This window comes from Dermochelys coriacea, chromosome 5 (genome assembly GCF_009764565.3).
Source record: "Dermochelys coriacea isolate rDerCor1 chromosome 5, rDerCor1.pri.v4, whole genome shotgun sequence".
Classification (NCBI taxonomy): domain Eukaryota; kingdom Metazoa; phylum Chordata; order Testudines; family Dermochelyidae; genus Dermochelys; species Dermochelys coriacea.
This window is the reverse complement of record NC_050072.1, coordinates 3,985,519-4,005,490: the sequence shown is the minus strand read 5'-3', so window position 1 is coordinate 4,005,490 and position 19,972 is coordinate 3,985,519. Positions and strand designations below refer to the sequence as shown.

Below are 19,972 nucleotides of genomic sequence, written 5' to 3'. Positions count from 1 at the left end.
TTTTCTTTTATTCAACTCTGCTATGCTATCAGATGTGGTGTCCAAGCTTCCTGCAGCAAGTGAAATTGCTAGGTAACTGGAAACAATTTGTATGTTTTCTTCTGTTAAAGAAATGTCAGATAAGTTAACTTTCCAGAGTTCTAGATTCAGCATCTTTTTCTGAAGCTCTTTTATCTGTAGCAAGGGCTTGATGTCAGTTACACCCAAGACAAATCTTGAATAGCTGGATACAGTCTGAACATAAGGTAAGCCCTCTCTCATTGCGGGATGGATGTCAGTGCCCTCAGCCTACAGAAATGTCTGTGCTAGAGCTCTGTATTTTTACTGTGCTGGCTCAGACCAATTCTGCTCTCAGGCACCCATTGAAATCAAGAGGAGCTGGGCCAGCAAACCTGAAGGCAGACACAGATTCATAGATTCCAAGGCCAGAAGGAACCATTGTCTTTATCTCATCTGACCTCCTGTGTAACACTGGCCAGGGAAATTCCCCAAAATAATCTCCAGAGCAGAGCTTTTAGAAAAACATCCCGTCTTGATGAAGAATCTACCAGAGCCCTTGATAAGTTATCCCAATGGTTAATTATTCTCCCTGTTAAAAATTTGCACCTTATTTCCCATCTGAATTTCTCAAGCTTCAACTAACCATTCTCTAAATTGAAGATCTGATTATTAAATATTTGTCCCTCATGTCGCTACTTATAGACTGTAATCAAGTCACCCCTTAACTAAACCAATTAAGCTCCTTGAGTCTATCATTACAAAACAAGTTTCCTAATCCTCTAATCAATCTTGTGGTTCATCTCTGAACCCTCTCCAATTTTTCAACATCCTTTTTGAACATTGAACACCAGAACTGGGCACAGGATTCCAGCTGTGGCTGTGCCAGTGCCAGTACCAGTGCCAGTGCCAGATGCAGCTGTAAAATAACCTCTCTGCTCCTACTTGAGATTCCCCTGCCTATGCACCTGAGGATCATATTCGCTCTTTTGGCCAGAACGTCACACTGGGAGCTCACATTCCAAGCTGATTATGCATCATGATCCCCAAATTTTTTTCAGTCTTTGCTTCCCAGGATAGAGTCCCCCATCCTGTAAGTATGGCCTGCATTCATTATTCCAAGATGTCATTTACATTTAGCCATATTGTTTGTTTGCATCCAGCTTAGCAAGAAATCCAGATTGCTCCGTATCAGTGACCTCATAGACTTTAAGGTTAGAAGGGTCCATCATGATCATCAAGTTTGACCTGCTGCATGTTGTAGGCCACAGAACCTCACCCACGCCTGAAAGAGACCCCAACCTCTGGCTGAATTACTGAAGTCCTCAAATCATGGTTTAAAGACTTTTAGTTACAGAGAATTCATCATTTACGCTAGTTTAAACCTGCAAATGACCTATGCCCCATGCTGCAGAGGAAGGCGAAAAACCCCAGGATCTCTGCCAATCTGACCTGGGGGAAAATTCCCTCCCAACCCCAAATATGGCGATCAATTAGACCCTGAGCATGTGGACAATACCCACCAGGCAGATACCTGGGAAAGAATTCTTTGTAAAAGCGGCAAAGAGTGCTGTGGCACCTTATAGACTAACAGACGTATTGGAGCATAAGCTTTCGTGGGTGAATACCCACTTTGTCAATTTTTACTACAACAATTCTTTGTAGTAACTCAGAGCCCTCCTCATCTAGTGTCCCATCTTCGGCTGTTGAGGATTTTTGCTATTGGCAGTAGCCGATAGGTCACATACCATTGTAGGGGCAGTCCCATCATACCATCCCCTCCATAAACTTATCAAGATCCATCTTGAAGCCAGTTAGTTTTTTTGCTCTCACTGCTCCCCTTGGAAGGCTGTTCCAGAACTTCACTCCTCTGATGGTTAGAAACTTTCAGCTAATTTCAAGCCTAAACTTGTCGTGGCCAGTTTCTATCCGTTTGTTCTCGTATCCACATTGGCGCTTAACTTCAATAACTCCTCTCCCTCCCTGATATTTATCCCTCTGATGTATTTATAGAGAGCAGTCAGATCTCCCGTCAGCCTTCTTTTGATTAGGCTATACAAGCCAGGCTATTTGAGTCTTCTTTCATAAGGCAGGTTTTCCATTCCTTGGATCATCCTAGTCGCCCTTCTCTGCACCTCTTCCAGGTTGAATTCATGTTTCTTAAACATGGGAGACTAGAATTGCCACAGCATTCCAGATTAGATCTCCCCAGTGCCTTGTATAATGGTACTATCAACTTCCCTGTCTCTACTGGACATATCTTGCTGGATGCATCCTAGGATTCCATTAGCCGTTTTCACAGCTGCATCACATTGACAGCTCATAGTCATCCTGTGATCAACCAAAACACCGAGGTATTTCTCCTCCTCTGTTGCTTCCAACTGATAAACCCTCAGTTTATAGAAAAAAAATCTTGTTGTACTCCCTAAGTGCATGACCTTGCACTTTGCACTATTAAATTTCATCCCATATTTGTTACTTTAGTTTATAAAATCATCCAGATCTTCTTTTATGATATTCTGTTCCAACTCTGTATTGGCCATACCTCCCAACTTTGTGTTATCAGCAAATTTTATTAGCACACTCCCTCTTTGTGTGCTAAGGTCAGGAATACAAATGTTGAACAAGATTGGTCCCAAGACTGATCCCTAAGGAGCTCCACTAGTAACCTCCTTCCAGCCTGACAGTTCCCCTTTCAGTATGACCCATTGTAGTCTCCCCTTCAACCAGTTCCTTATCCACCTTTCAATTCTCATTTTAATCCCCATCTTCTCCAATTTAACTAATAATTTCCATGTGGAACTGTATCAAATACCTGACTGACCTCAAGGTAGATTAGATCTACTGCATTTCCTTGGTCTCAAAAACCAGTTATCTTCTCAAAGCAGAAGATCAGGTTGGTATGACACGATCTACCTTTTGTAAAACCATGCTGTATTTTATCCCAATTACTGTTCACCTCTATGTCCTTAACTACTTTCTCTTTCAAAATTTGTTCCTTTTCATTATTTCCCACTTCCCCAATCTTTGTATCATCTGCAAACTTTATCAGTGATGATTTTATGATTTCTTCCAGGTATTTAATAAAAGTGTTAAATAGCTGGGGTCCAAGAACAGATCTCTTTAGGTCCCCAGTGGAAGCACACTCATTCAGTGACGATTCCCCATTTACTATTAGATTTTGAGACCTATCAGTCAGCCAGCTTTTAATCCATGTAAGGAGTGCCATGTTAATTTTACATTTTTCTAGTTTTTTAATCAAAATGTCATGCGGTACCAAGTCAAATATCTTACAAAAGTTTAAGTATATTATATTACTTCAATACTATTACCTTTATTAGCCAAATTTATAATCTCATCAAAAAAGATATGAAGTTAGTTTGACAGAATCTATTTTCCATAAACCCATGTTGATTGGAATTACCTATATACCTTCCTTTAATTCTTTCTTAATCAAGTCCCATATCATCTGGTCTATTATCTTGCCCAGAGTCAATGTCAAACTGACAGGCCTATAAACACTCAGAATATCCCATTTATACTTTTAAAATATTGGCACAACGTTAGTTTTCTTCCAGTCTTTTGGCACTTCCCCGGTGTCCCAAGAGTTAGTGGGAATCAACATTAATGGTGCAGAGAGCTCCCCCAGCCAGCTCCTTTAAAACTCTTGAATGCAAGTTATTTGGACTTGCTTATTTAAAACTTTAGTAGCTGCTGTTTAACATCCTCCTGAGATACTAGTGGAAAGGAAAGAGCGTTATTGTACAATATGACTATATCATCTGTTTTTTCCCCAAATACAGAACAGAAATATTTATTGAACACTTCTGACTGTTCTGCATTATTATTGATAATTCTGCCATTTCCATCCACTAACAGAGAAATACCATTGCTGGGATTCATTTTGTGAGATCAAATTCTGTTTTTGCTGGCATAGAGTTGCAGTAAATTGACTGAAATCAATAGTTATTCGAGATTTACACAAAATTTGACCCAAAGAGCATATTTGTCACCACTGACAATGGAATGCCAGAGCTGCTGAAGACCATGAGACTGTGTGGAACGTTCATCGCTAGTACAGCTGGGCACATAATGGGTATTTTGGTTTACTGGTAATTCTGGAAAATTGGAAAAACCCATTTTGGGTCAAAAAATCGAAACATCTTAATGGGGGGGGGGTTTGTTAGGGGGGTGGGGAGGGACATGAATAATTTGCTGAAACTGACATGAATTCACGATGCTCAGGAAGTCTAATAAAAGACATTACCTCACCCACCTTGTCTCTCTATGAATTCACAAAACATTTCAGTGATGGAAACCTGCATTTTTTGCCAAAAATATTTCAGCTGTAAAATTTGCCCAGCTCTAGTAGCTACAGAATTTCAGAGGACACAAGCACTTAAGGAGGGCAGAGATGGCTCACATGATGGATGCTGATGATTTTGCTTGCTCAGGGCACCAGATTTTACTCCTTGCCCTCTTGCCATCCCTTTGTGTTACCAGACTGGCAGGTTTAAGGGGAGTGACTGGAGCTTTCTATCAGAGGAGAGGGCGAAGGAACGACTGGAGGACATTGTCTCTGATTGGTCTGTTCCCGGGGTATCTGGTCCAGCAGCACAGAAGCTATTAGGAACTGAAACTGGATCAGGATTCTGAAAAGGTGAATCAAGGGGGTGAAGTGGAAAGGTGATAAAGAGACACAAGGAAGGAAGAAGAGTTTACAGCCAGACACAGGATGATGAAAACGAAGGTGTGAGACTGGAAGATTTATTTACACTATAGCGTGGCAATGCGGTAACCTCAAGACAGCAAGCCACACAAAGTCAGGAGGACACATGGTGACAACCTTCGTCTCTGAAGGACAAACATGGGGGCCCCTCATCCCCATCTCTGTTCTGTTGCAGGGCTCGACCTAAGATTGCTGCATCACTCAATGAGCCTAGGGCTGGAGGTCAGTCCTGACCCCCGTCCCGCCCGACTGCATTCAGAGTCATGACCAAATGAAACTTTGGGACATTGGTGGGAGAACCTCACAAGGTTCTAAAGATGAGGAGCATGGTATAAAAACGAGAGACCGAATACAGGGATGCCTGGATAGATGGTGTAGCCTGTAAGTATAGGTATCCTATGTAAGGCAGAATTAAAGTATTGGTAAGATAGAGCAATAATGCAAGAAACCTACAGGCCTCAAAGCCTGCAAGACAACAGCTTAGACTGAAGAATGGGGCCCAAAAGCCTTTGCATAAGTCTTAGCATGAGTAGCTGAGTGATCATAAAATACCATAAGTCAGTCTGGTGTCATAAACCAGTAGGACGAAATTGCTGACAGATAACCGCAAAATACCAGTTAGTGCTAGATTTGGAAATTTTAAGATAAGAACATCCGAGGATGTTCAACTGCAAAACTGCTATGGTGACCAACTGATGTGTATGATCATGAGTTTGAGGTAAATAACATAACAGCCTATGAGAAGAGAGCCCCACAATGTTACCAGGGTGAGGAAGATTAGATATGGACTAAGGAGGCCGATCAGCCTTATGAATATTCATGTCAGCCACAGAATCCTATAATAAAGCTGTCCACGGCGTAAGCCATTGGGATCTTCTTGGCATGCAGATAGGACCACTCATGGATCACCTGTCTCACCACCTTGCAGGTCTCTGAGGGACATGGTGTGAGTATATGGATGCTCTGATGCTGGTTGCTTTGAGCATTCTGTATTATCTCTAGCTACTTTGCTGGGCTGGATGTTTGTGCTTTTGCTAACTGCTAATAAAAATATTACAAGGACACAACATCTTTCCTAAGAGTGTTAGGAAATCTAGCATCTCTCATGCACTCTGGAGTCCTTGTAATAAATCTAATCCTTCTGGATCTCTTCACAAGGCAGGACCTGCCAAACTACAGAGTGTTAATTAGCATTTCTAAGTGATCGTTATAACTAATACACAATCAATAGAGCAGGTAACAATGGCTCGAGGGCTAAGATGGAAACACCCTAAATTACAGCCAGAGAGGAGCAGCTAACAATTCTGATGTTTATCAAAACTTCTTGCTTCTGCAAACTGAAGCTGGCAATCCCCCAAGAACAGCCCTTCTCATGTGGCTCCCGGTACATTCTGCATCCATTTGGGCTGGAATTATTAGAGGAGCAGTGCCTTCTCACTTTATTTTGGCCCGTCAATTTCTAGTCTCCAGACACCAACATGAAACTTACTGGGAGTGTAGTGTAAAAAAACAAAACAATGCAAACTGTTTAGGAACTCAGAAAAGGGGTTGATTGGGGTTCGGTTTGAGAGTTCTGGGCAAAGGTTCAGGCCAGTGATTATTTTTTATTGGACCCGTGTTGCCAAAGTCTGCCCCACCCTGCCCCGATTTTGCAGATGACCCCAGAATTCTACCTTAGTGAAGTTTGCAGCCAGACCACTTTACAAATTCTCCAGTGCCCCTTAACAACACAAGCCGCTAAGGCAGAGAGAACCAGCGTGGCCCCACTGTGTCTCACAGTCACACGCTGTCCTAACCAAAACGAACAGGAAAGGAAAAGAAGCCTCAGATTGAAGCACTAACATTTCGTTTCCAAAATCCTCCCCTGGCTCTGGCACAGACCTGCTTGGAAACATCACGGCCACACACAGCGTCCAACTCGCTCCTGCATTTGCTTTTTCCATCAAGGAATATCAGGTTGTCTTGCGGTCTGCGTAGCTGATTTGCAGCTGGGGTGCATGCTCCACGGGGACATGCAGGGCAGACTCTGGGGCCTCGTCAATCTCAGTGTGAGCGGCGCTGGCTCAAATAGGATGGCACTGGTGTAAATTGTGTCCTTGGTCGCTATACTGGGGCAGCTACCCTGGCAGCGGCCATCCCGGCATAGAGAAGGCTTTGGAGATGAGGCATTGGTAGAACAGAACAGAGCATGTTATATTGGCATCCTTCATATACCACGTAGCCCAGAGCGGTGATGTAGGGGCTGCTAGTCCTGGTAAATGCACTCACACAGCAACTGCTCCCACACAGCCTGGGGCATCGCAGCCTGTGTACTGTTGGCTGGAAAGTGGGGTTAATCCCTAAAAAGGCCAGGGGATCTTGAACTGTCTCCTGGAGGGCAATCAGAGACACCAGGGAAGGGACCTTGGCTGGACACCTGCACTGCAGCCCGGCAGCTTTAACAGCGCAGCCCGCCCCTCACCCCAGTACCGTGCATGCAGCATCAGTAGTGGGTAGGAGCCCGTGGCTGGGGGAGGAGGCTTGAAATCGCAATCTGTTTGCCCACAGAAAGACACAGATGCTACCAACCAAGCCATTCCTCTGCCCTGCAATGTGGAAAAGGATTTGTGTGGCTGAGCTGGGTGCAAGCTGTCGGATCTCTGCGTAGGCCCCGGGGTTTGCCGTTCACATACTGCAGAGTGCACAGGCACCACTCCCTTCACACCCAGCCTCCAAGGGTACCAAGTGCTCACTGGGAAGCCCTTTGACAGGGATCCTGTCTCCCTGGGGTCGAATCTCTCCCAGAGCTCACACTGGAGCAGAGCTCTTCACCCCACGCTGGGCTGAGTCTTAGAGGTGCAATCCAAGCCTAAAATCGACTAGCACAGCAATCAACCAGCCCTAATGAACTGGATCCTAGAATCCCAGGACACCCTCTTCTTCAGCACAGGTAGTTCTGCACGTTGAAATGGCTAGAAAGTCTGTGTTACGGAGACATGTGTAGAACCTCGTGCCAGAGAACAGGGGAGCCAGAAGCCAGATTATCAATTCTGGGTGAAATTAAAACACAAGCAGACTGTATTTTTAAAAGTGTCCGATAGGGGAGAAGCTATTGAAATCATTTGTAATGCTGCTTTCAAAGATCCATTCTTAGCAGGACCCTGGCATAAGAACATAAGAACGGCCCTACTGGGTCAGACCAATGGTCCATCTAGCTCAGTATCCTGTCTGCCGACAGTGGCCGGTGCCAGGTGCTTCAGAAGGAATGAACAGGACAGGTAATCATCAAGTGATCCATCCCGTCATCCAGTCACAGCTTCTGGCAGTCAGAAGCTAGGGATACCATGAGCATGGTCTTGCATCCCTGATCTTCCTGGCTAATAGCCATTGATGGGCCTATTCTCCAAGAACTTATCTAGTTCTTTTTTTGAAACCTGTTATACTTTTGGCCTGGTAAAGAATTCTCCAGATTCCCTGTGCGTTGTATGAAGAAATATAGGCAGTCCTTGACTTTACCATGTTCGACTTACGACGAACAGTACTTACGATTCTTCTGAATTGACACCCTGATTCAACTTATAACAATTGGTTTAGACTTTACGACACTTGGTCCCGCAATTGAGTAGATTGCGGTTCCGAGTTACGATGCTTTGACTTACGACGAAATTTTCAGAAGCCAATTGTGTCGTAAGTCTGAGGACTGCCTGTACTTCCTTTTGTTTGTTTTTAACCAGCTGCCTATTGATTTCATTGGGTGACCCCTAGTTCTTGTGTCATGAGGAGTAAATGACTCTTCCTTATTGACTTTCTCCACACCAGTCATGATTTTACAGACCCCAATCATATCCCCCCTTAGTTGTTTCTTTTCCAAACAGTACAGACTCAGTCTTTTTATTTGAACGGAAGCTGCTCCATGCCCCTAGTCACGTTTGTTGCCCCTCTCTGCACCTTTTCCTATTCCAATATATAGTGGCCTTCACTATTGTGTAATCTACATAAATACAGGCAAGAGGGTGCAGCCAGCCTCCCTGATCCCGAGGCAGGTTTGCCAGGAGGCCAGATTGCCTCTGGGGTGCAGAGGGGAATTTAGGTCCCTCCATGTCTCTTGAGATGCCGTCTGACTCCTTAGACTCTGTTACGGGAACATCTCCAGGCCCGACATCCTGCCTGCTTTTCCACCCAGGCAAAACTCCCTCTGATGTCTCCAGTTTACACCATCTTGGCTTCACTTCACTTATAGTCCTCCCACTGAAGCCACTGAGAGCTTAGCCTGAGCAAGGACTGAGTAAATCCTGAGTAATGACTTCGGGACCAGACCCTGTGTGATGAGGAGTGTCCATCTATAGAGACAACCTGGTTCTATGACTAGTGAATCTGCTGCCATCTAGGCCCACCTGGGAACCAGGACTCCTGGGCTCTGCTTCCAGCACTGGGTGAGTTTGGGCATGTCTCTTCACCCCTTGAAATGGCAGTTTCCTGATCTGGGACGTAGGTAGGGTGGCCAGGTGGCCAGTTTTCCACCCGAAAGTCCAGTCGAAAAGGAGACCTGACAGTGTCCAGTCAGTAGTACTGACTGGGCACCCAAAGTTTGGTTACTGCAGGCAGGGGAGGACGGGACGGGGGAGGCAGCCCCTATTCAGCCAGGGCCGCCTCCTATTTGCATCGGGCAGCTGCAGCTCGCAGCCCCGGCTCTGCAGGCAAGTCCCTCCTGACCTGGGTGGGGGCGGGGGTGGGGAAAAGCAGCGAGTGACAGGGTGAGGTGGGAAAAGGAGTGAATGGTGGGTGAGGCCTGGGTGGAAGAGGCGGGGCCTCGGGGGCAGAGGCGGGGCAGGGGAGGTTCCAGCACTCCTGCTGGAGCATCTGGTTTTTTAAATATTGCAAAGTTGGCAACCCTAGCGTGGGTGTGAGACCCACCCCAGCGAGCAGTGTGATGGAGGCCTGATTCATTCAAGTGCCCATCGGAGGAAAGGCCCTACCCAGCCACATGCTGCCATTGCAAGCCAGCCCCCTGCAGCGGAGCGTAGACCTCGCCCATCATTTACTGAGATCATGGTAGCAGCTAACCAGGCCAGGTGCCTTCCAGCAGCAGACAAGGCCTGTGTTTAAACGGCTATTTACATGCCTGGCAACAAATTACCATCCTCCCCAACATGTACAACTCCACCCACCCCTGCCCTGGGACCCACTCAACCCTCTGCCAGGGCGCAGCACCCCCTCACCTACCCGACCCCCATCTTCCCTTGCTGTGCAACCCTGCTCCGCTCCCCAACCTCGCTCTTCGCCCTCACTCCACCGGGCTCCTAGAACCTCAAATGCTCTTTCCATCCCCCTCCTACACGAGCAAACAGCTGGTAAAGTCACGGGCCGTGCCTCCACCCCCACCTACCCATTGTTAGGCTCCCTTAATTGCCATTCTGTTTAATTGCACCCTGTTTCTATCCTCAAGGTAGTGAAGGGGGAAGGTGGGGTATCAAGGACCTGCCCGATCCCACTGGCCTCTCTAGTCCCTGACATCTTGTGCCCACGCATCCCCCCAACTCTCACTAAGTTGCGGGTAAACAGGGCTGGAGGGTCTTTCCTCAGCTGGGGTTTCCCATTCAATCAAAGAGATGGGGGAGGAGGGGAACACAGAAGAGATAATAGAGGGCAAATTGTTCCTACTTGCTGCTGGCTCAGAGTTTTCCTCCACACGCAGCATCCAACTCCAAACATCTGCACCGCACTTGGGCCAGCAATTTACAAACAACACCACTCGCATGGCACAGTTTCCTGGACCGCATTCGCTGCCCCGCCTCAACGCCGCCCCTCCTGAGAGACGGCAGGGCGAGCAAGGTCTGTGCCAATCTCCCCCGGGGGCTCCGTGCGTGTCCCACTGGACACCACCAAAACAACCATTCCAACTGGCAGCCTCTGCAGCGAATAAGTCAGAGATGGCCTGAGAGAGCCAACTCCCTTCTCATGCTGAGGATGGGGCTCTCTGGGGTTGGGGGAGGCATGCTGATGGGGCAGTTATTTTGCACCTGTTCTGCAGGAAGTGTTGATCTCCAAGGTAGCTAAGTGGGTGTAAAGCAGGGGAGTCCAAGCTGCCCAGCTGCTGCAGCAGAGAAGAGACAGTAGCAGCTCGCACTCCTCCTGGCGCAGATCACAGCTGCAGGGGACGCACTGGGGCAGAGAGCGTTCCTGTAGTGTCAGGGCCGACCCCACTGCTTACCAAGTCCCGGATTCCTCTTGCTTGGCCCAAAGACTCTGCCCATCGGCTCCTCTCTGGCCCCACAGGAGAGGGGCTCAGCCCACCGATTCCCCTTGCCTGATGACAAAAGGCTGACACTAACCCCTGTGCCCTGCACAGAGCCTTGGGTGCACAGCGGTACTGGGCAGCACTCTCTGCTACTCAGGAGGGGCTGAGATCTGGAGCTGTCCCCTGGCTGGGCCATTGCTGGAAGCCCCAGGCTCTCGATTTGGCACGTTTCTGCCCATGCAAAATTTGCTTTTAAAAAATAATCATTGAAAACCCCTTAAAAATCCAGTGATTTACATCCAATCAACCTACCTATTGGTCCCCATCCCCATAGCATCGGAGGGCCTCACAATCATTAACACATTGCTCCTCCCAGTACCCCTGTGAGGTAGGACAGGGCTGTTATCCCTACTGTACAGATGGGGAAACTGAGGCACCGAGCGACTAAGTGACTTGGCCAAGTTCACACAGGGAGTCTGTGGCAGAGCAGAAAATTGAAAGTAGGGCTCCCACACCCTAGGTTAGCAGCCTAAATACTGAGCCATCCTTGCAGTCAATAGGTGAAGCCTACATTGAAGATGGCAGCAGCAGCAAACGGGTTTCACCAACAGAACCTGTTCTTGGATAGAGAGTCCCTGATCTCAGCTCGCCACTAGCTGCTGCATGGCGTGGAGAGGAGGGAAGGGAGCCAGCCAGCAGAGTAGGGCAGGTGGCTGTGCTGATCTTTGTTCTCCTTTAGGTTTCCCAAAGAATCAGCGGCCCCATGGGGCCAGGACTCTGAATCCGCCAGGCCGGTTCTGGAGTGGAGTTGGGTCTCTGCCCTCTCTGGGTGCCAGAACAAAGACACTCTTTGAAAACTATCCTCCCTCTGCTCCTTCCGCCTCTCCCATGCATCAAGCACAGACGCCTTCTGGCAACTGTCTTTCCTTCAACACCACCTCAGCTTACAGTAGGATCTACATAACTCAGCTCCAAGCCCTGGCGCCCCCACCCCTCCGCCTCTGGACATCCTCCCTGCTCAGCTAATAACTCTGGATTTGTTACAGCAAGGACTGCTGCATATAGCAGACTGGGGCTGCCTTCTGCTGCTGACCTGGGCTGCCCTCTGTTCCTGACCAGCACAATCGTAAAAGTGCTCCACGCACTTCCCCTCACCTCCAGGATATGCGGTGTTTCTTCGGGCTCTTCAGAGGTTACAGGCACAGGGCAAAGGGACGTGGCTTCCTTCAGAGTCCAGCCGGCTGAGACAGACACAGCAGCAGATCAGAGCTTTGCTTTGAGAAAGCCCAGGGAACAGCTGGTGAGCACATCGGAGATGCTCTTGGCCCAGGCAGAGCTGACACATAGAGAGCCAGTTTGAGCTCACCTGGAAGAGATCTGGCTTCGCTTTGAATCCGTGCATCCTCTGTGACCCCTGGATTCTGAAGTCACTCCTTAGCGAGGCATCCAACGCTGGCTGTGAACATGCTCTGGGGTTTGGAGAGAGGGTTTTTGGTTTTTTTTTTAAACCTGCTTTCACTTTCACAGGCAGCAGCCTGAAAGGAGCCAGGACCCACGCACGAGGCCCAGCACCCTTTCCCTAACCCTACCCCCCATCCCTGAATCCCGACGTAACCATTAAGCTGGTATTTGTTTAGTGCAAACCGAGGAGGAGGAGAGAAAAACGAAGAAAATGGAGTGGGCTGGAAGCAGCTGGGCTGAAATCAAAGGCAAAAAAGTTTCTCGCCCCAAAATACAGGAAAATTTAATTATCGAGGACAAAACACCATCTGTTTGTGTGGACTGTGACCTCGCGCTGGCCCCTAGCTTTAACAGCTCTTAAATTAGCATGTTTGTTAGGGGGTATTAGTGCTCCACATCAGGGAAGGAGTTGTAGGGAAGAGTGGGATGGTTACACAAAAACGTGCATCTTAGAGGGGCGCTATTGCTCTTACGTACCTAATGTGAGAGCAGTGGCTCCAGATTCCTCTCTCCTGGGACTGCTAATGGGGAGTCCTATCAAAGCCAGGAATAATAATAATAATAATAATGCAGAACAATAAGAAAATAGGGTTCAGTCTAAAACAGAAAGGTGGAAGAGCAACAGAAAGCCCTGAATTCCTATTCTGTCTCGGAGTCACTCGGCACTGGTTTTCTCAGAAGCATAGGCTTTATTATCCAGCAGTCGGGAGGAAAGTTAGACCAAAAGGCACAGCAGAGGAATGAGGGCAGCTTTGTCGGCTGACCCTGCGCAGTGCTAAGCCTTTTCATTTCCCATTGGCCCCCAACTGGTCCTGAGACTAGAGATGCTGGAAACCTTCTCATGTTTCAGTTAAAATGTTCACTAATGGGGGAAAAACGTGGATGGAATTTCAGGCAGTGTTTTTCAACCCACCGCTGCTGTGAGCGCTCTGCACCTGGGTAAAGCAGGCCTCCAGGGTCACCCCTTGAACCTGTCCAACGTCAGGCACCACAAACAAAGGGAAGCCGTTGACAATTCCAGCCTAAGCGTGCGCTGGTTTTGCATATCTCAGCCAACCAGCTGGGTTCCAAATCCGCTTTAGGGATCAAGCTAATAGCTTAGAAGAACTTAGGCTGATGGTAATGTGATTTTGCTTGGATCGCAAACCCAGGTTTGCTCAGGGGACATTCCCGGGCTGAAGAAGCAGGGTGGGGTTGCAGGATAGAGGCGCACCAGCAGAGCTGGGTGTGGGGGAATCCAAGATGGGAACACCAGGGTGAGGCTGCAGGTCAGGATTGAGGGACACTGGAAGAGCTGGGGTTGGTGGGACATGGCAGGAGGTGTAGGGGGGTGTGTGTGAGTGTGTGTGTGGAGGAGGGGGCTCAGGACTGGAACGGGGCTAGGAGTGATGTACACTGGAAGGAAGATCTCCTCTCGACTGGAATTGTAGGGAGTGCTGCAGCTCAGAGACTGGCTTCTGCTCCCACTGTAACCAACAGTACAACTCCCATTAACTCCAACAGGGGCACGTGGCAGCCCCAGGATCAAGGAACACTAGCACAGCTGGAGCAGGGAGGAGAGAAGCCAATGAACTTTGCTGCAAGCTTTCCAACCTGCTCTGACAGCTCATTAAACTTCAGCCGAGCCACCATGACTTGTTATTTACACTCTGGTGGTCCCCAAAGGAGATGCTCAGGGTCAGGACGCTGCACAGACACCCAGGAAAAGACCATTCTTCCCCCAAAATGCTTCTAGTGAGGAATGACAGCATCCAGAAATGCAGAAGACACCTGGTGCATCTTCATCCCAGCCCAGGCCTGTCCTGTACAAACCACTGAGCCCGGGAGCTTCCGGAGCACTGCGCTCAGCTGACAGAACCCAGATCTGATAAGTTCCTCAAATCCTGCCTTGCTCAGGCCAAGCAGCTGGTCCAAGGCCAGTGGAAGTCAATGGAAAGGCTTCTGTTAACTTCCCTGGGCTCCAGAAAAAGCATTTCCTTTAAAAATGTATCCCCATTATAGAGAAGGCCCTGTTGCTTTAGAGTTAATTTATCACCATTATCACATGAATCCTTGATTACTGGATGGTGACCAGGCCTCATCACCAGCTCCATCTCTTTCAGAGGTTGCAGCCAAAGAGGGAAGATTACAGAGGTACAAGAAGCAGACTTGGGAAAAGGGTGAAATGCCTGCAAATTGCATGGCAACTCTTTAAAAGCACCACAACAGAGGCTCAAACTAAATGTATGCCCAAAATAGAAACAAAACAGTAAGAGGATCAAACAATGCCACCATGGCAAAGAGCAGAGTAAAAAAGGTGGCTAGAAGCAAAAAGGCATCCTTTAAAAATTAGACGTCAAATCCTAGTGAGGAAAATAGAAAGGAGTGTAAATTCTGGCAAGCCAAGTACAGAAGTATCATAAGGCAAGCCAAGAAAGAATTTGAAGAGCAATTAGCTAAAGATACATACACTAACAGCAATTTTTTTAAAGTACATCAGAAGCAGAAACAGTGGGGTCACTGAACGATCGAGGTGCTAAAGGGGCACTCAAGGAAGGCAAGGCTGTTGCAGAGAAACTAAATTGATTCTTTGTATCGGTCTTCACTGTGGAGGATGTGAGGGAGATTCCCATACCTGAGCCATTCTTTCTAAGCGACAGGTCCGAGGAGCTGTCCCAGATTGAGGTGTCATTAGAGGAGGTTTTGGAACAAATTGATACATTAAACAGTAATAAGTCACCAGGACCAGATGGCATTCACCAAAGAGTTCTGAAGGAACTCAGTTATGAAATTGCAGAACTAACAACTGTGGTATATAACCTACAGCTTAAATCAGCCTCTGTACCAGATGACTGGCGAATAGCTAACACAATGCAACTTTTTAAAAAAGGCTCAAAAGGCAAACCTGGCAATTTCAGGCTGGTAAGCCTAAATTCAGTAGCGGACAAACTGGTTGAAACTATAGCAAAAAACAGAATTATCAGACACAGAGATCAACATGATTTGTTGGGGAAGGATCAACACTGCTTTTGTAAAAGGAAATCATGCCTCACCAATCTATTAGAATTCTTTGAGGGGGTCAAAAAGAGTGATTCAGCAGATATAGTGTTCTTAGACTTTCAGAAAGCCTTTGACAAGGTTCCACACCAAAGGCTCTTAAGCAAAGTAAGCTGCGTGGGATAAGAGGGATTCACAACCGAAGGATACAAGGATCCTAAAAAGACAGGAAACAAAGGGTAGGAATAAATACTCAGTTTTCACAATAGAGAAAGGTAAATAGCAGGGTCCCCCAAGGATCTGTGCTGTTCAACATATTCATAAATGAGGTAGAAAAAGGGGTAAACAGTGAGGTGGCAAAGTTTGCAGATGATACAAAATTACTCAAGATAGTTAAGTCCCAGGCAGACTGTGAGGAGCTACAAAGGGGATTTCACAAAATTAGGTGACTGGGCAACAAAATGGCAGATGAAATTCAGTGTTGATAAATGCAAAGTAATGCACATTGGAAACCATAATCCCATCTCTACATACAACATGGTGGGGTCTAAATTAACTGTTACCACTCAAGAAAGATCTTGGATTCATCGTGGATAGTTCTCTGAACACAACTGCTCAATGTGCAGCAGCCGTCAAAAAAAGTGAACAGAATGTTAGGAACCATTAGGAAAGGGATAGATAATAAGACAGTAAATGTCACAATGCTACTGTATAAATCCATGGTATGCCCACATCTTAAATAAGTACAGTTCAGGTTTCCCCATCTCAAAAAAGATATATTACAATTGAAAAGGATACAGAGAAGGGCAACAAAAATTATGAGGGGTATGGAAAAGCTTCCGTACTAGGAGAGATTAAAATTTATTTATTTATTATGCTCTAATAAATGTGTTAGTCTCTAAGGTGCCACAAGTACTCCTTTTATTTTTATTAAAAGGATTGGGATTGATCAATTGAGAAATGAGACGACTAAGGAGGGATATGATTGAGGTCTATAAAGTCATGAATCGTGTGGAGAAAGTGAATAAGGAAATGTTATTTATTCCTTCACATAACACAAGAACCAAGGGGGTCACCCAATGAAATTAACAGGCAGCAGATTTAAAACAAACAAAAGGAAATATTTTTTCACACAACGCACAGTCAACCTGTGGAAATCATTGTCAGGGGATGCTGTGAAGGCCACAACTATAACTGGGTTAAAAAAAAAATTAGATAAGTTCATGGAGGATGGGTCCATCAGTGGCTATTAGCCAAGATGGGCAGAGGTGCAACTCCATGCTCTGGGGTGTCCCTAAATCTCTGACGGTGAGACGCTGGGATTGGATAACAGGGGATGGATCACTCAATACTTGTCCTGTTCTGTTCATTCCCTCTGAATCATCTGGTACTGGCCACTATCAGAACACAGGATACTGGGATAAGTGGACCACTGGTCTGACCCAGTATGGCCATTCTTATGTTCTTAAAGTTTGGGGTTTTTAAGTAAGCTCCCAAAAAAATCAATACTGGAGAAACTTGATGATAGTGAATCATTATTCCAGCCCCAATGGGAATGGAAAACACGTTTTCTGTTCCCAAGCCTAGCGGCTGATTTCTTCTCCAGTGTCAAGTCAAATAGAGCTGCTCTTTTTTTCATTTGTCATGGTTTATTGGGTGCAGTAGGGAAGGTAGGTATGGTATTGGATTTTTGCCTAGTGCCAGCTGTTGCAGTAAGCAGAAGTGCTTTGTCACTGATTGTTTAAGTCATCTGACATCCACATTCTAGTGAATAATAACAGTAGATCAACTTATATTTCTGTGGTACCCTTACGCCAAAGAAATCAGAGGCACTTTATGTACTGTATACTGCTATCACTGCAATAACCATTGTGTTCACCTTGGGGATGAAACATAGCTGCTATTTTATAACAATACTACTCAGCATCAGATTGCAGAAAATGAAGAAGGATTGCATTTCCAATTGAAACTGGACGGGAATTTAGGCAGAAGCAGAATTCAGACAAACTGCTCCTATGAAAAGTGCTGTGGGATCTTTAATGGCTAGAAATAGTCAACACATCCACCCTACTTCTCACTGAAAAGACAGCACATTCCTTCATGACACCAGATTCAGGGAGAACAACACCATCAGCTGAGACACCAACAGCGCTTTCTGCGGTGCCTGAGTTTGTCATGGAAATCTCCCAGTGGCCCAGCTCAGCCCTACTTGGCTTCTGAGATCCCTCTAGACCACAGCTCAGAGTGATAGGGCTGGAGGCAATAGCTGCTACTGTCCAGCTGTTGCATTGCAATTGTCTGCCAGTGTTGTTGATCCCAGGCAGGCTGTCTCCTACCCTTCCTACTGAGAAGAGACAACTGTCAAAGCGGTGTGCTAAATATGGAAGAGAACATGCTGGGAACCTTGCTTTAGGAGGGGAAGTTGGGCAGAGAGTCCATCCAGCTTTGGGCACCCTGTTCACATGGAGCAACTACTCCTGGCAATGCGTGCTGAAATACTGTAACCCATTTGTGAGTCAGTCACTCCTCAGGGTCCTCACAACTCTTAACAGGCCTGACATATTCACTCCACCTGAGACACATGTCAAGATATACAACCAAAAGGTAGCATGTACGAGATCACTGGAAAACCAACAACTCCCTGATAACTAATACTCTTACATGAAATATGTACGGGATGTGTAAAAACTTACAGATACCTGCTAGAATTAGGTTCTTCAAACATGTTTGGCAAGCAATGCAAAGGAACGTGTATCTGTTTGGCTGACTGGCCTGGTCATCAGCCAGAGACAATGAAGGCACATTTACATAAAAGGTAAACAAAGTCACCAAGCCAAAAAAGGGATGAGATAATGACTCAACTATCAGCAGCGGGGTAGGAACTGGCATGAAGTCCTCACCAGACTGCATGGTGTTTCTTCCCAGGAGTGGGAAAGGAATTTCAGCTAAGAATACATTTCAAAATTTCACTGGTCTATAAAGACAGGGAGTCTGAACCCCAAATGATAAGCAATTGAATGAACTGATTGTGTACAATGTTGCTGCATTATCAAAGTCCATCAAGTACGGTCATTTATGAAAGCTAATGACACACTGGTGATTAATATCATTGTAAAATGTCTGTATTAACACTACAGTAGGGATTATGAATAGTCACAGATGTTATGCTTTAAAGTCTGTGACCTAAGGGAGAAACAGTGTTTCTCCCAGACAGGAGGAAAGGTAGCCAGTTACGCGTCTTCAGTGAAATTAACCAAAGTTGACCAAAAACAATGAAAGCCCCATTTACCTACAAATCAGCAGGGGGTGGGAAGTCAGCCGGAAGGGAAGAACAGCATTAGGTCATCCTGAGTCTGGTGACAAAACAGTGAGTTTGGGAAGATATAAGGTGAGAGAAGAAGCCATTTTGGAATCCATCACTGGGCAGACACAAGGGGCCAGAGCTCTTGCAAAGCGGGAAAGGTCAGGATCCCTCAGCCAAGGGGTTGAAGTCTCTGGGAACTGAACATAAGTGAAAAACCTGCTTACGCAAAGATCTTTCATCTAGGAAAAGAAGGGAAACCAGCACCTTCTACTTTTGTAGAAGGTCCTGACCGAGAGAGAGTCAGCCATGGCTGAGAAGAAAAAAAGACTGGCAAGAAATCTACCTTGAACCCAGGCTGTAACTTGTTAAGTCTGAGCAATATTTTACTTGTATTCGTTTGTAACCACTTTTGTCTTTATCCCTTGTACTGGAATTCACTTAACACCACTCTCTTTTTGATTAAATAAACTTGTTTTACTTTCAATCTAAACCAACCCAGTGCTGTGTTTGAACTGAAGTGATCGTTCATGGCGGTTAAAATAATATGCCATGCTTTTGTCTCTTTAAAGGAGCAATGAACCTTATTAATTATGAGAATGTTCCAGGAGAGGGCTAGACACTTCAGGGCACATGGTTTGGGGAAATTCAAGACAGGCTGTGTACTGGTTACCAGCAACTAGTAAGCGAGGCTGGTGGAGACCAGGGTGGGGCTGTGGAGTTGTAGGCAGGCTTCTGGGGTCAGAGTGCTGAACCAGGGCTCAGCAACAGACACCCAGGGCACCGCACGCTTGTTTGCTGGCTGTTGGTGCCTGGGCTGTGAGCCCAAGGAGCAGAGTATTTAATCACCCATGGTGACAGGGCAGGTAGTGAACCAACCCCTCACTGGTGTGAATTGCAACCAAAACATGATAAATACCCTGGGTAACTTTCGCAGGATGGTATTCCAGCCCAGCTTCCCTTCCCAGATCAGCTAAAACAAGTAGCAGCTTTACTCCTGGCATAGCTTTAGTGAATTTGCACCAGGGCTGAGACTGGCCCATAACATATACACCTGTCAAAGCAACTGACGGGTCACAGCTGCAGGGAGGAGCGGGAAACGCAGACTGTAGCTGGAGTGCAGGCTTTTATTTTTTAAGACTGCATGCTTTTCAGGGCAGGGACCGTTTCTAGCTGTGTTTGTACCATCATTCACTCAACCATTCCATTAAAACCACGCCACAGAGAGAGGGCTATTCTTTAAGCTCATCCACAGGGGCACAGCTAGAAATTATGGGATACAAAAAAGGGA

The 19,972-nt window shown here is 46.5% G+C and overlaps 1 protein-coding gene and 1 long non-coding RNA gene across 9 annotated transcripts in view; one reads left to right on the top strand and one right to left on the bottom strand.

The window, feature by feature from the left end:
* Window positions 1-19,972, bottom strand: part of CNTFR (ciliary neurotrophic factor receptor) — a 446,573-nt gene that overhangs the window by 211,566 nt on the left and 215,035 nt on the right. Inside the window, exon 1 of one of the 8 annotated variants that reach the window (XM_043514908.1) lies at window positions 12,310-12,537. The exons of the other annotated variants lie outside the window; for them this stretch is intronic. Within the exon in view, the coding sequence (XP_043370843.1) occupies window positions 12,310-12,345 (36 nt within the window). The 5' untranslated portion in view covers window positions 12,346-12,537. Of the gene's footprint in view, window positions 1-12,309; window positions 12,538-19,972 lie in introns of those variants that run through there. 8 annotated transcript variants of the gene reach the window in all.
* LOC122460300 lies at window positions 860-19,061 on the top strand. Its single transcript, XR_006281536.1, has 3 exons — window positions 860-879; window positions 12,820-12,825; window positions 19,003-19,061. It is a non-coding gene; the product is annotated as an uncharacterized LOC122460300 (long non-coding RNA).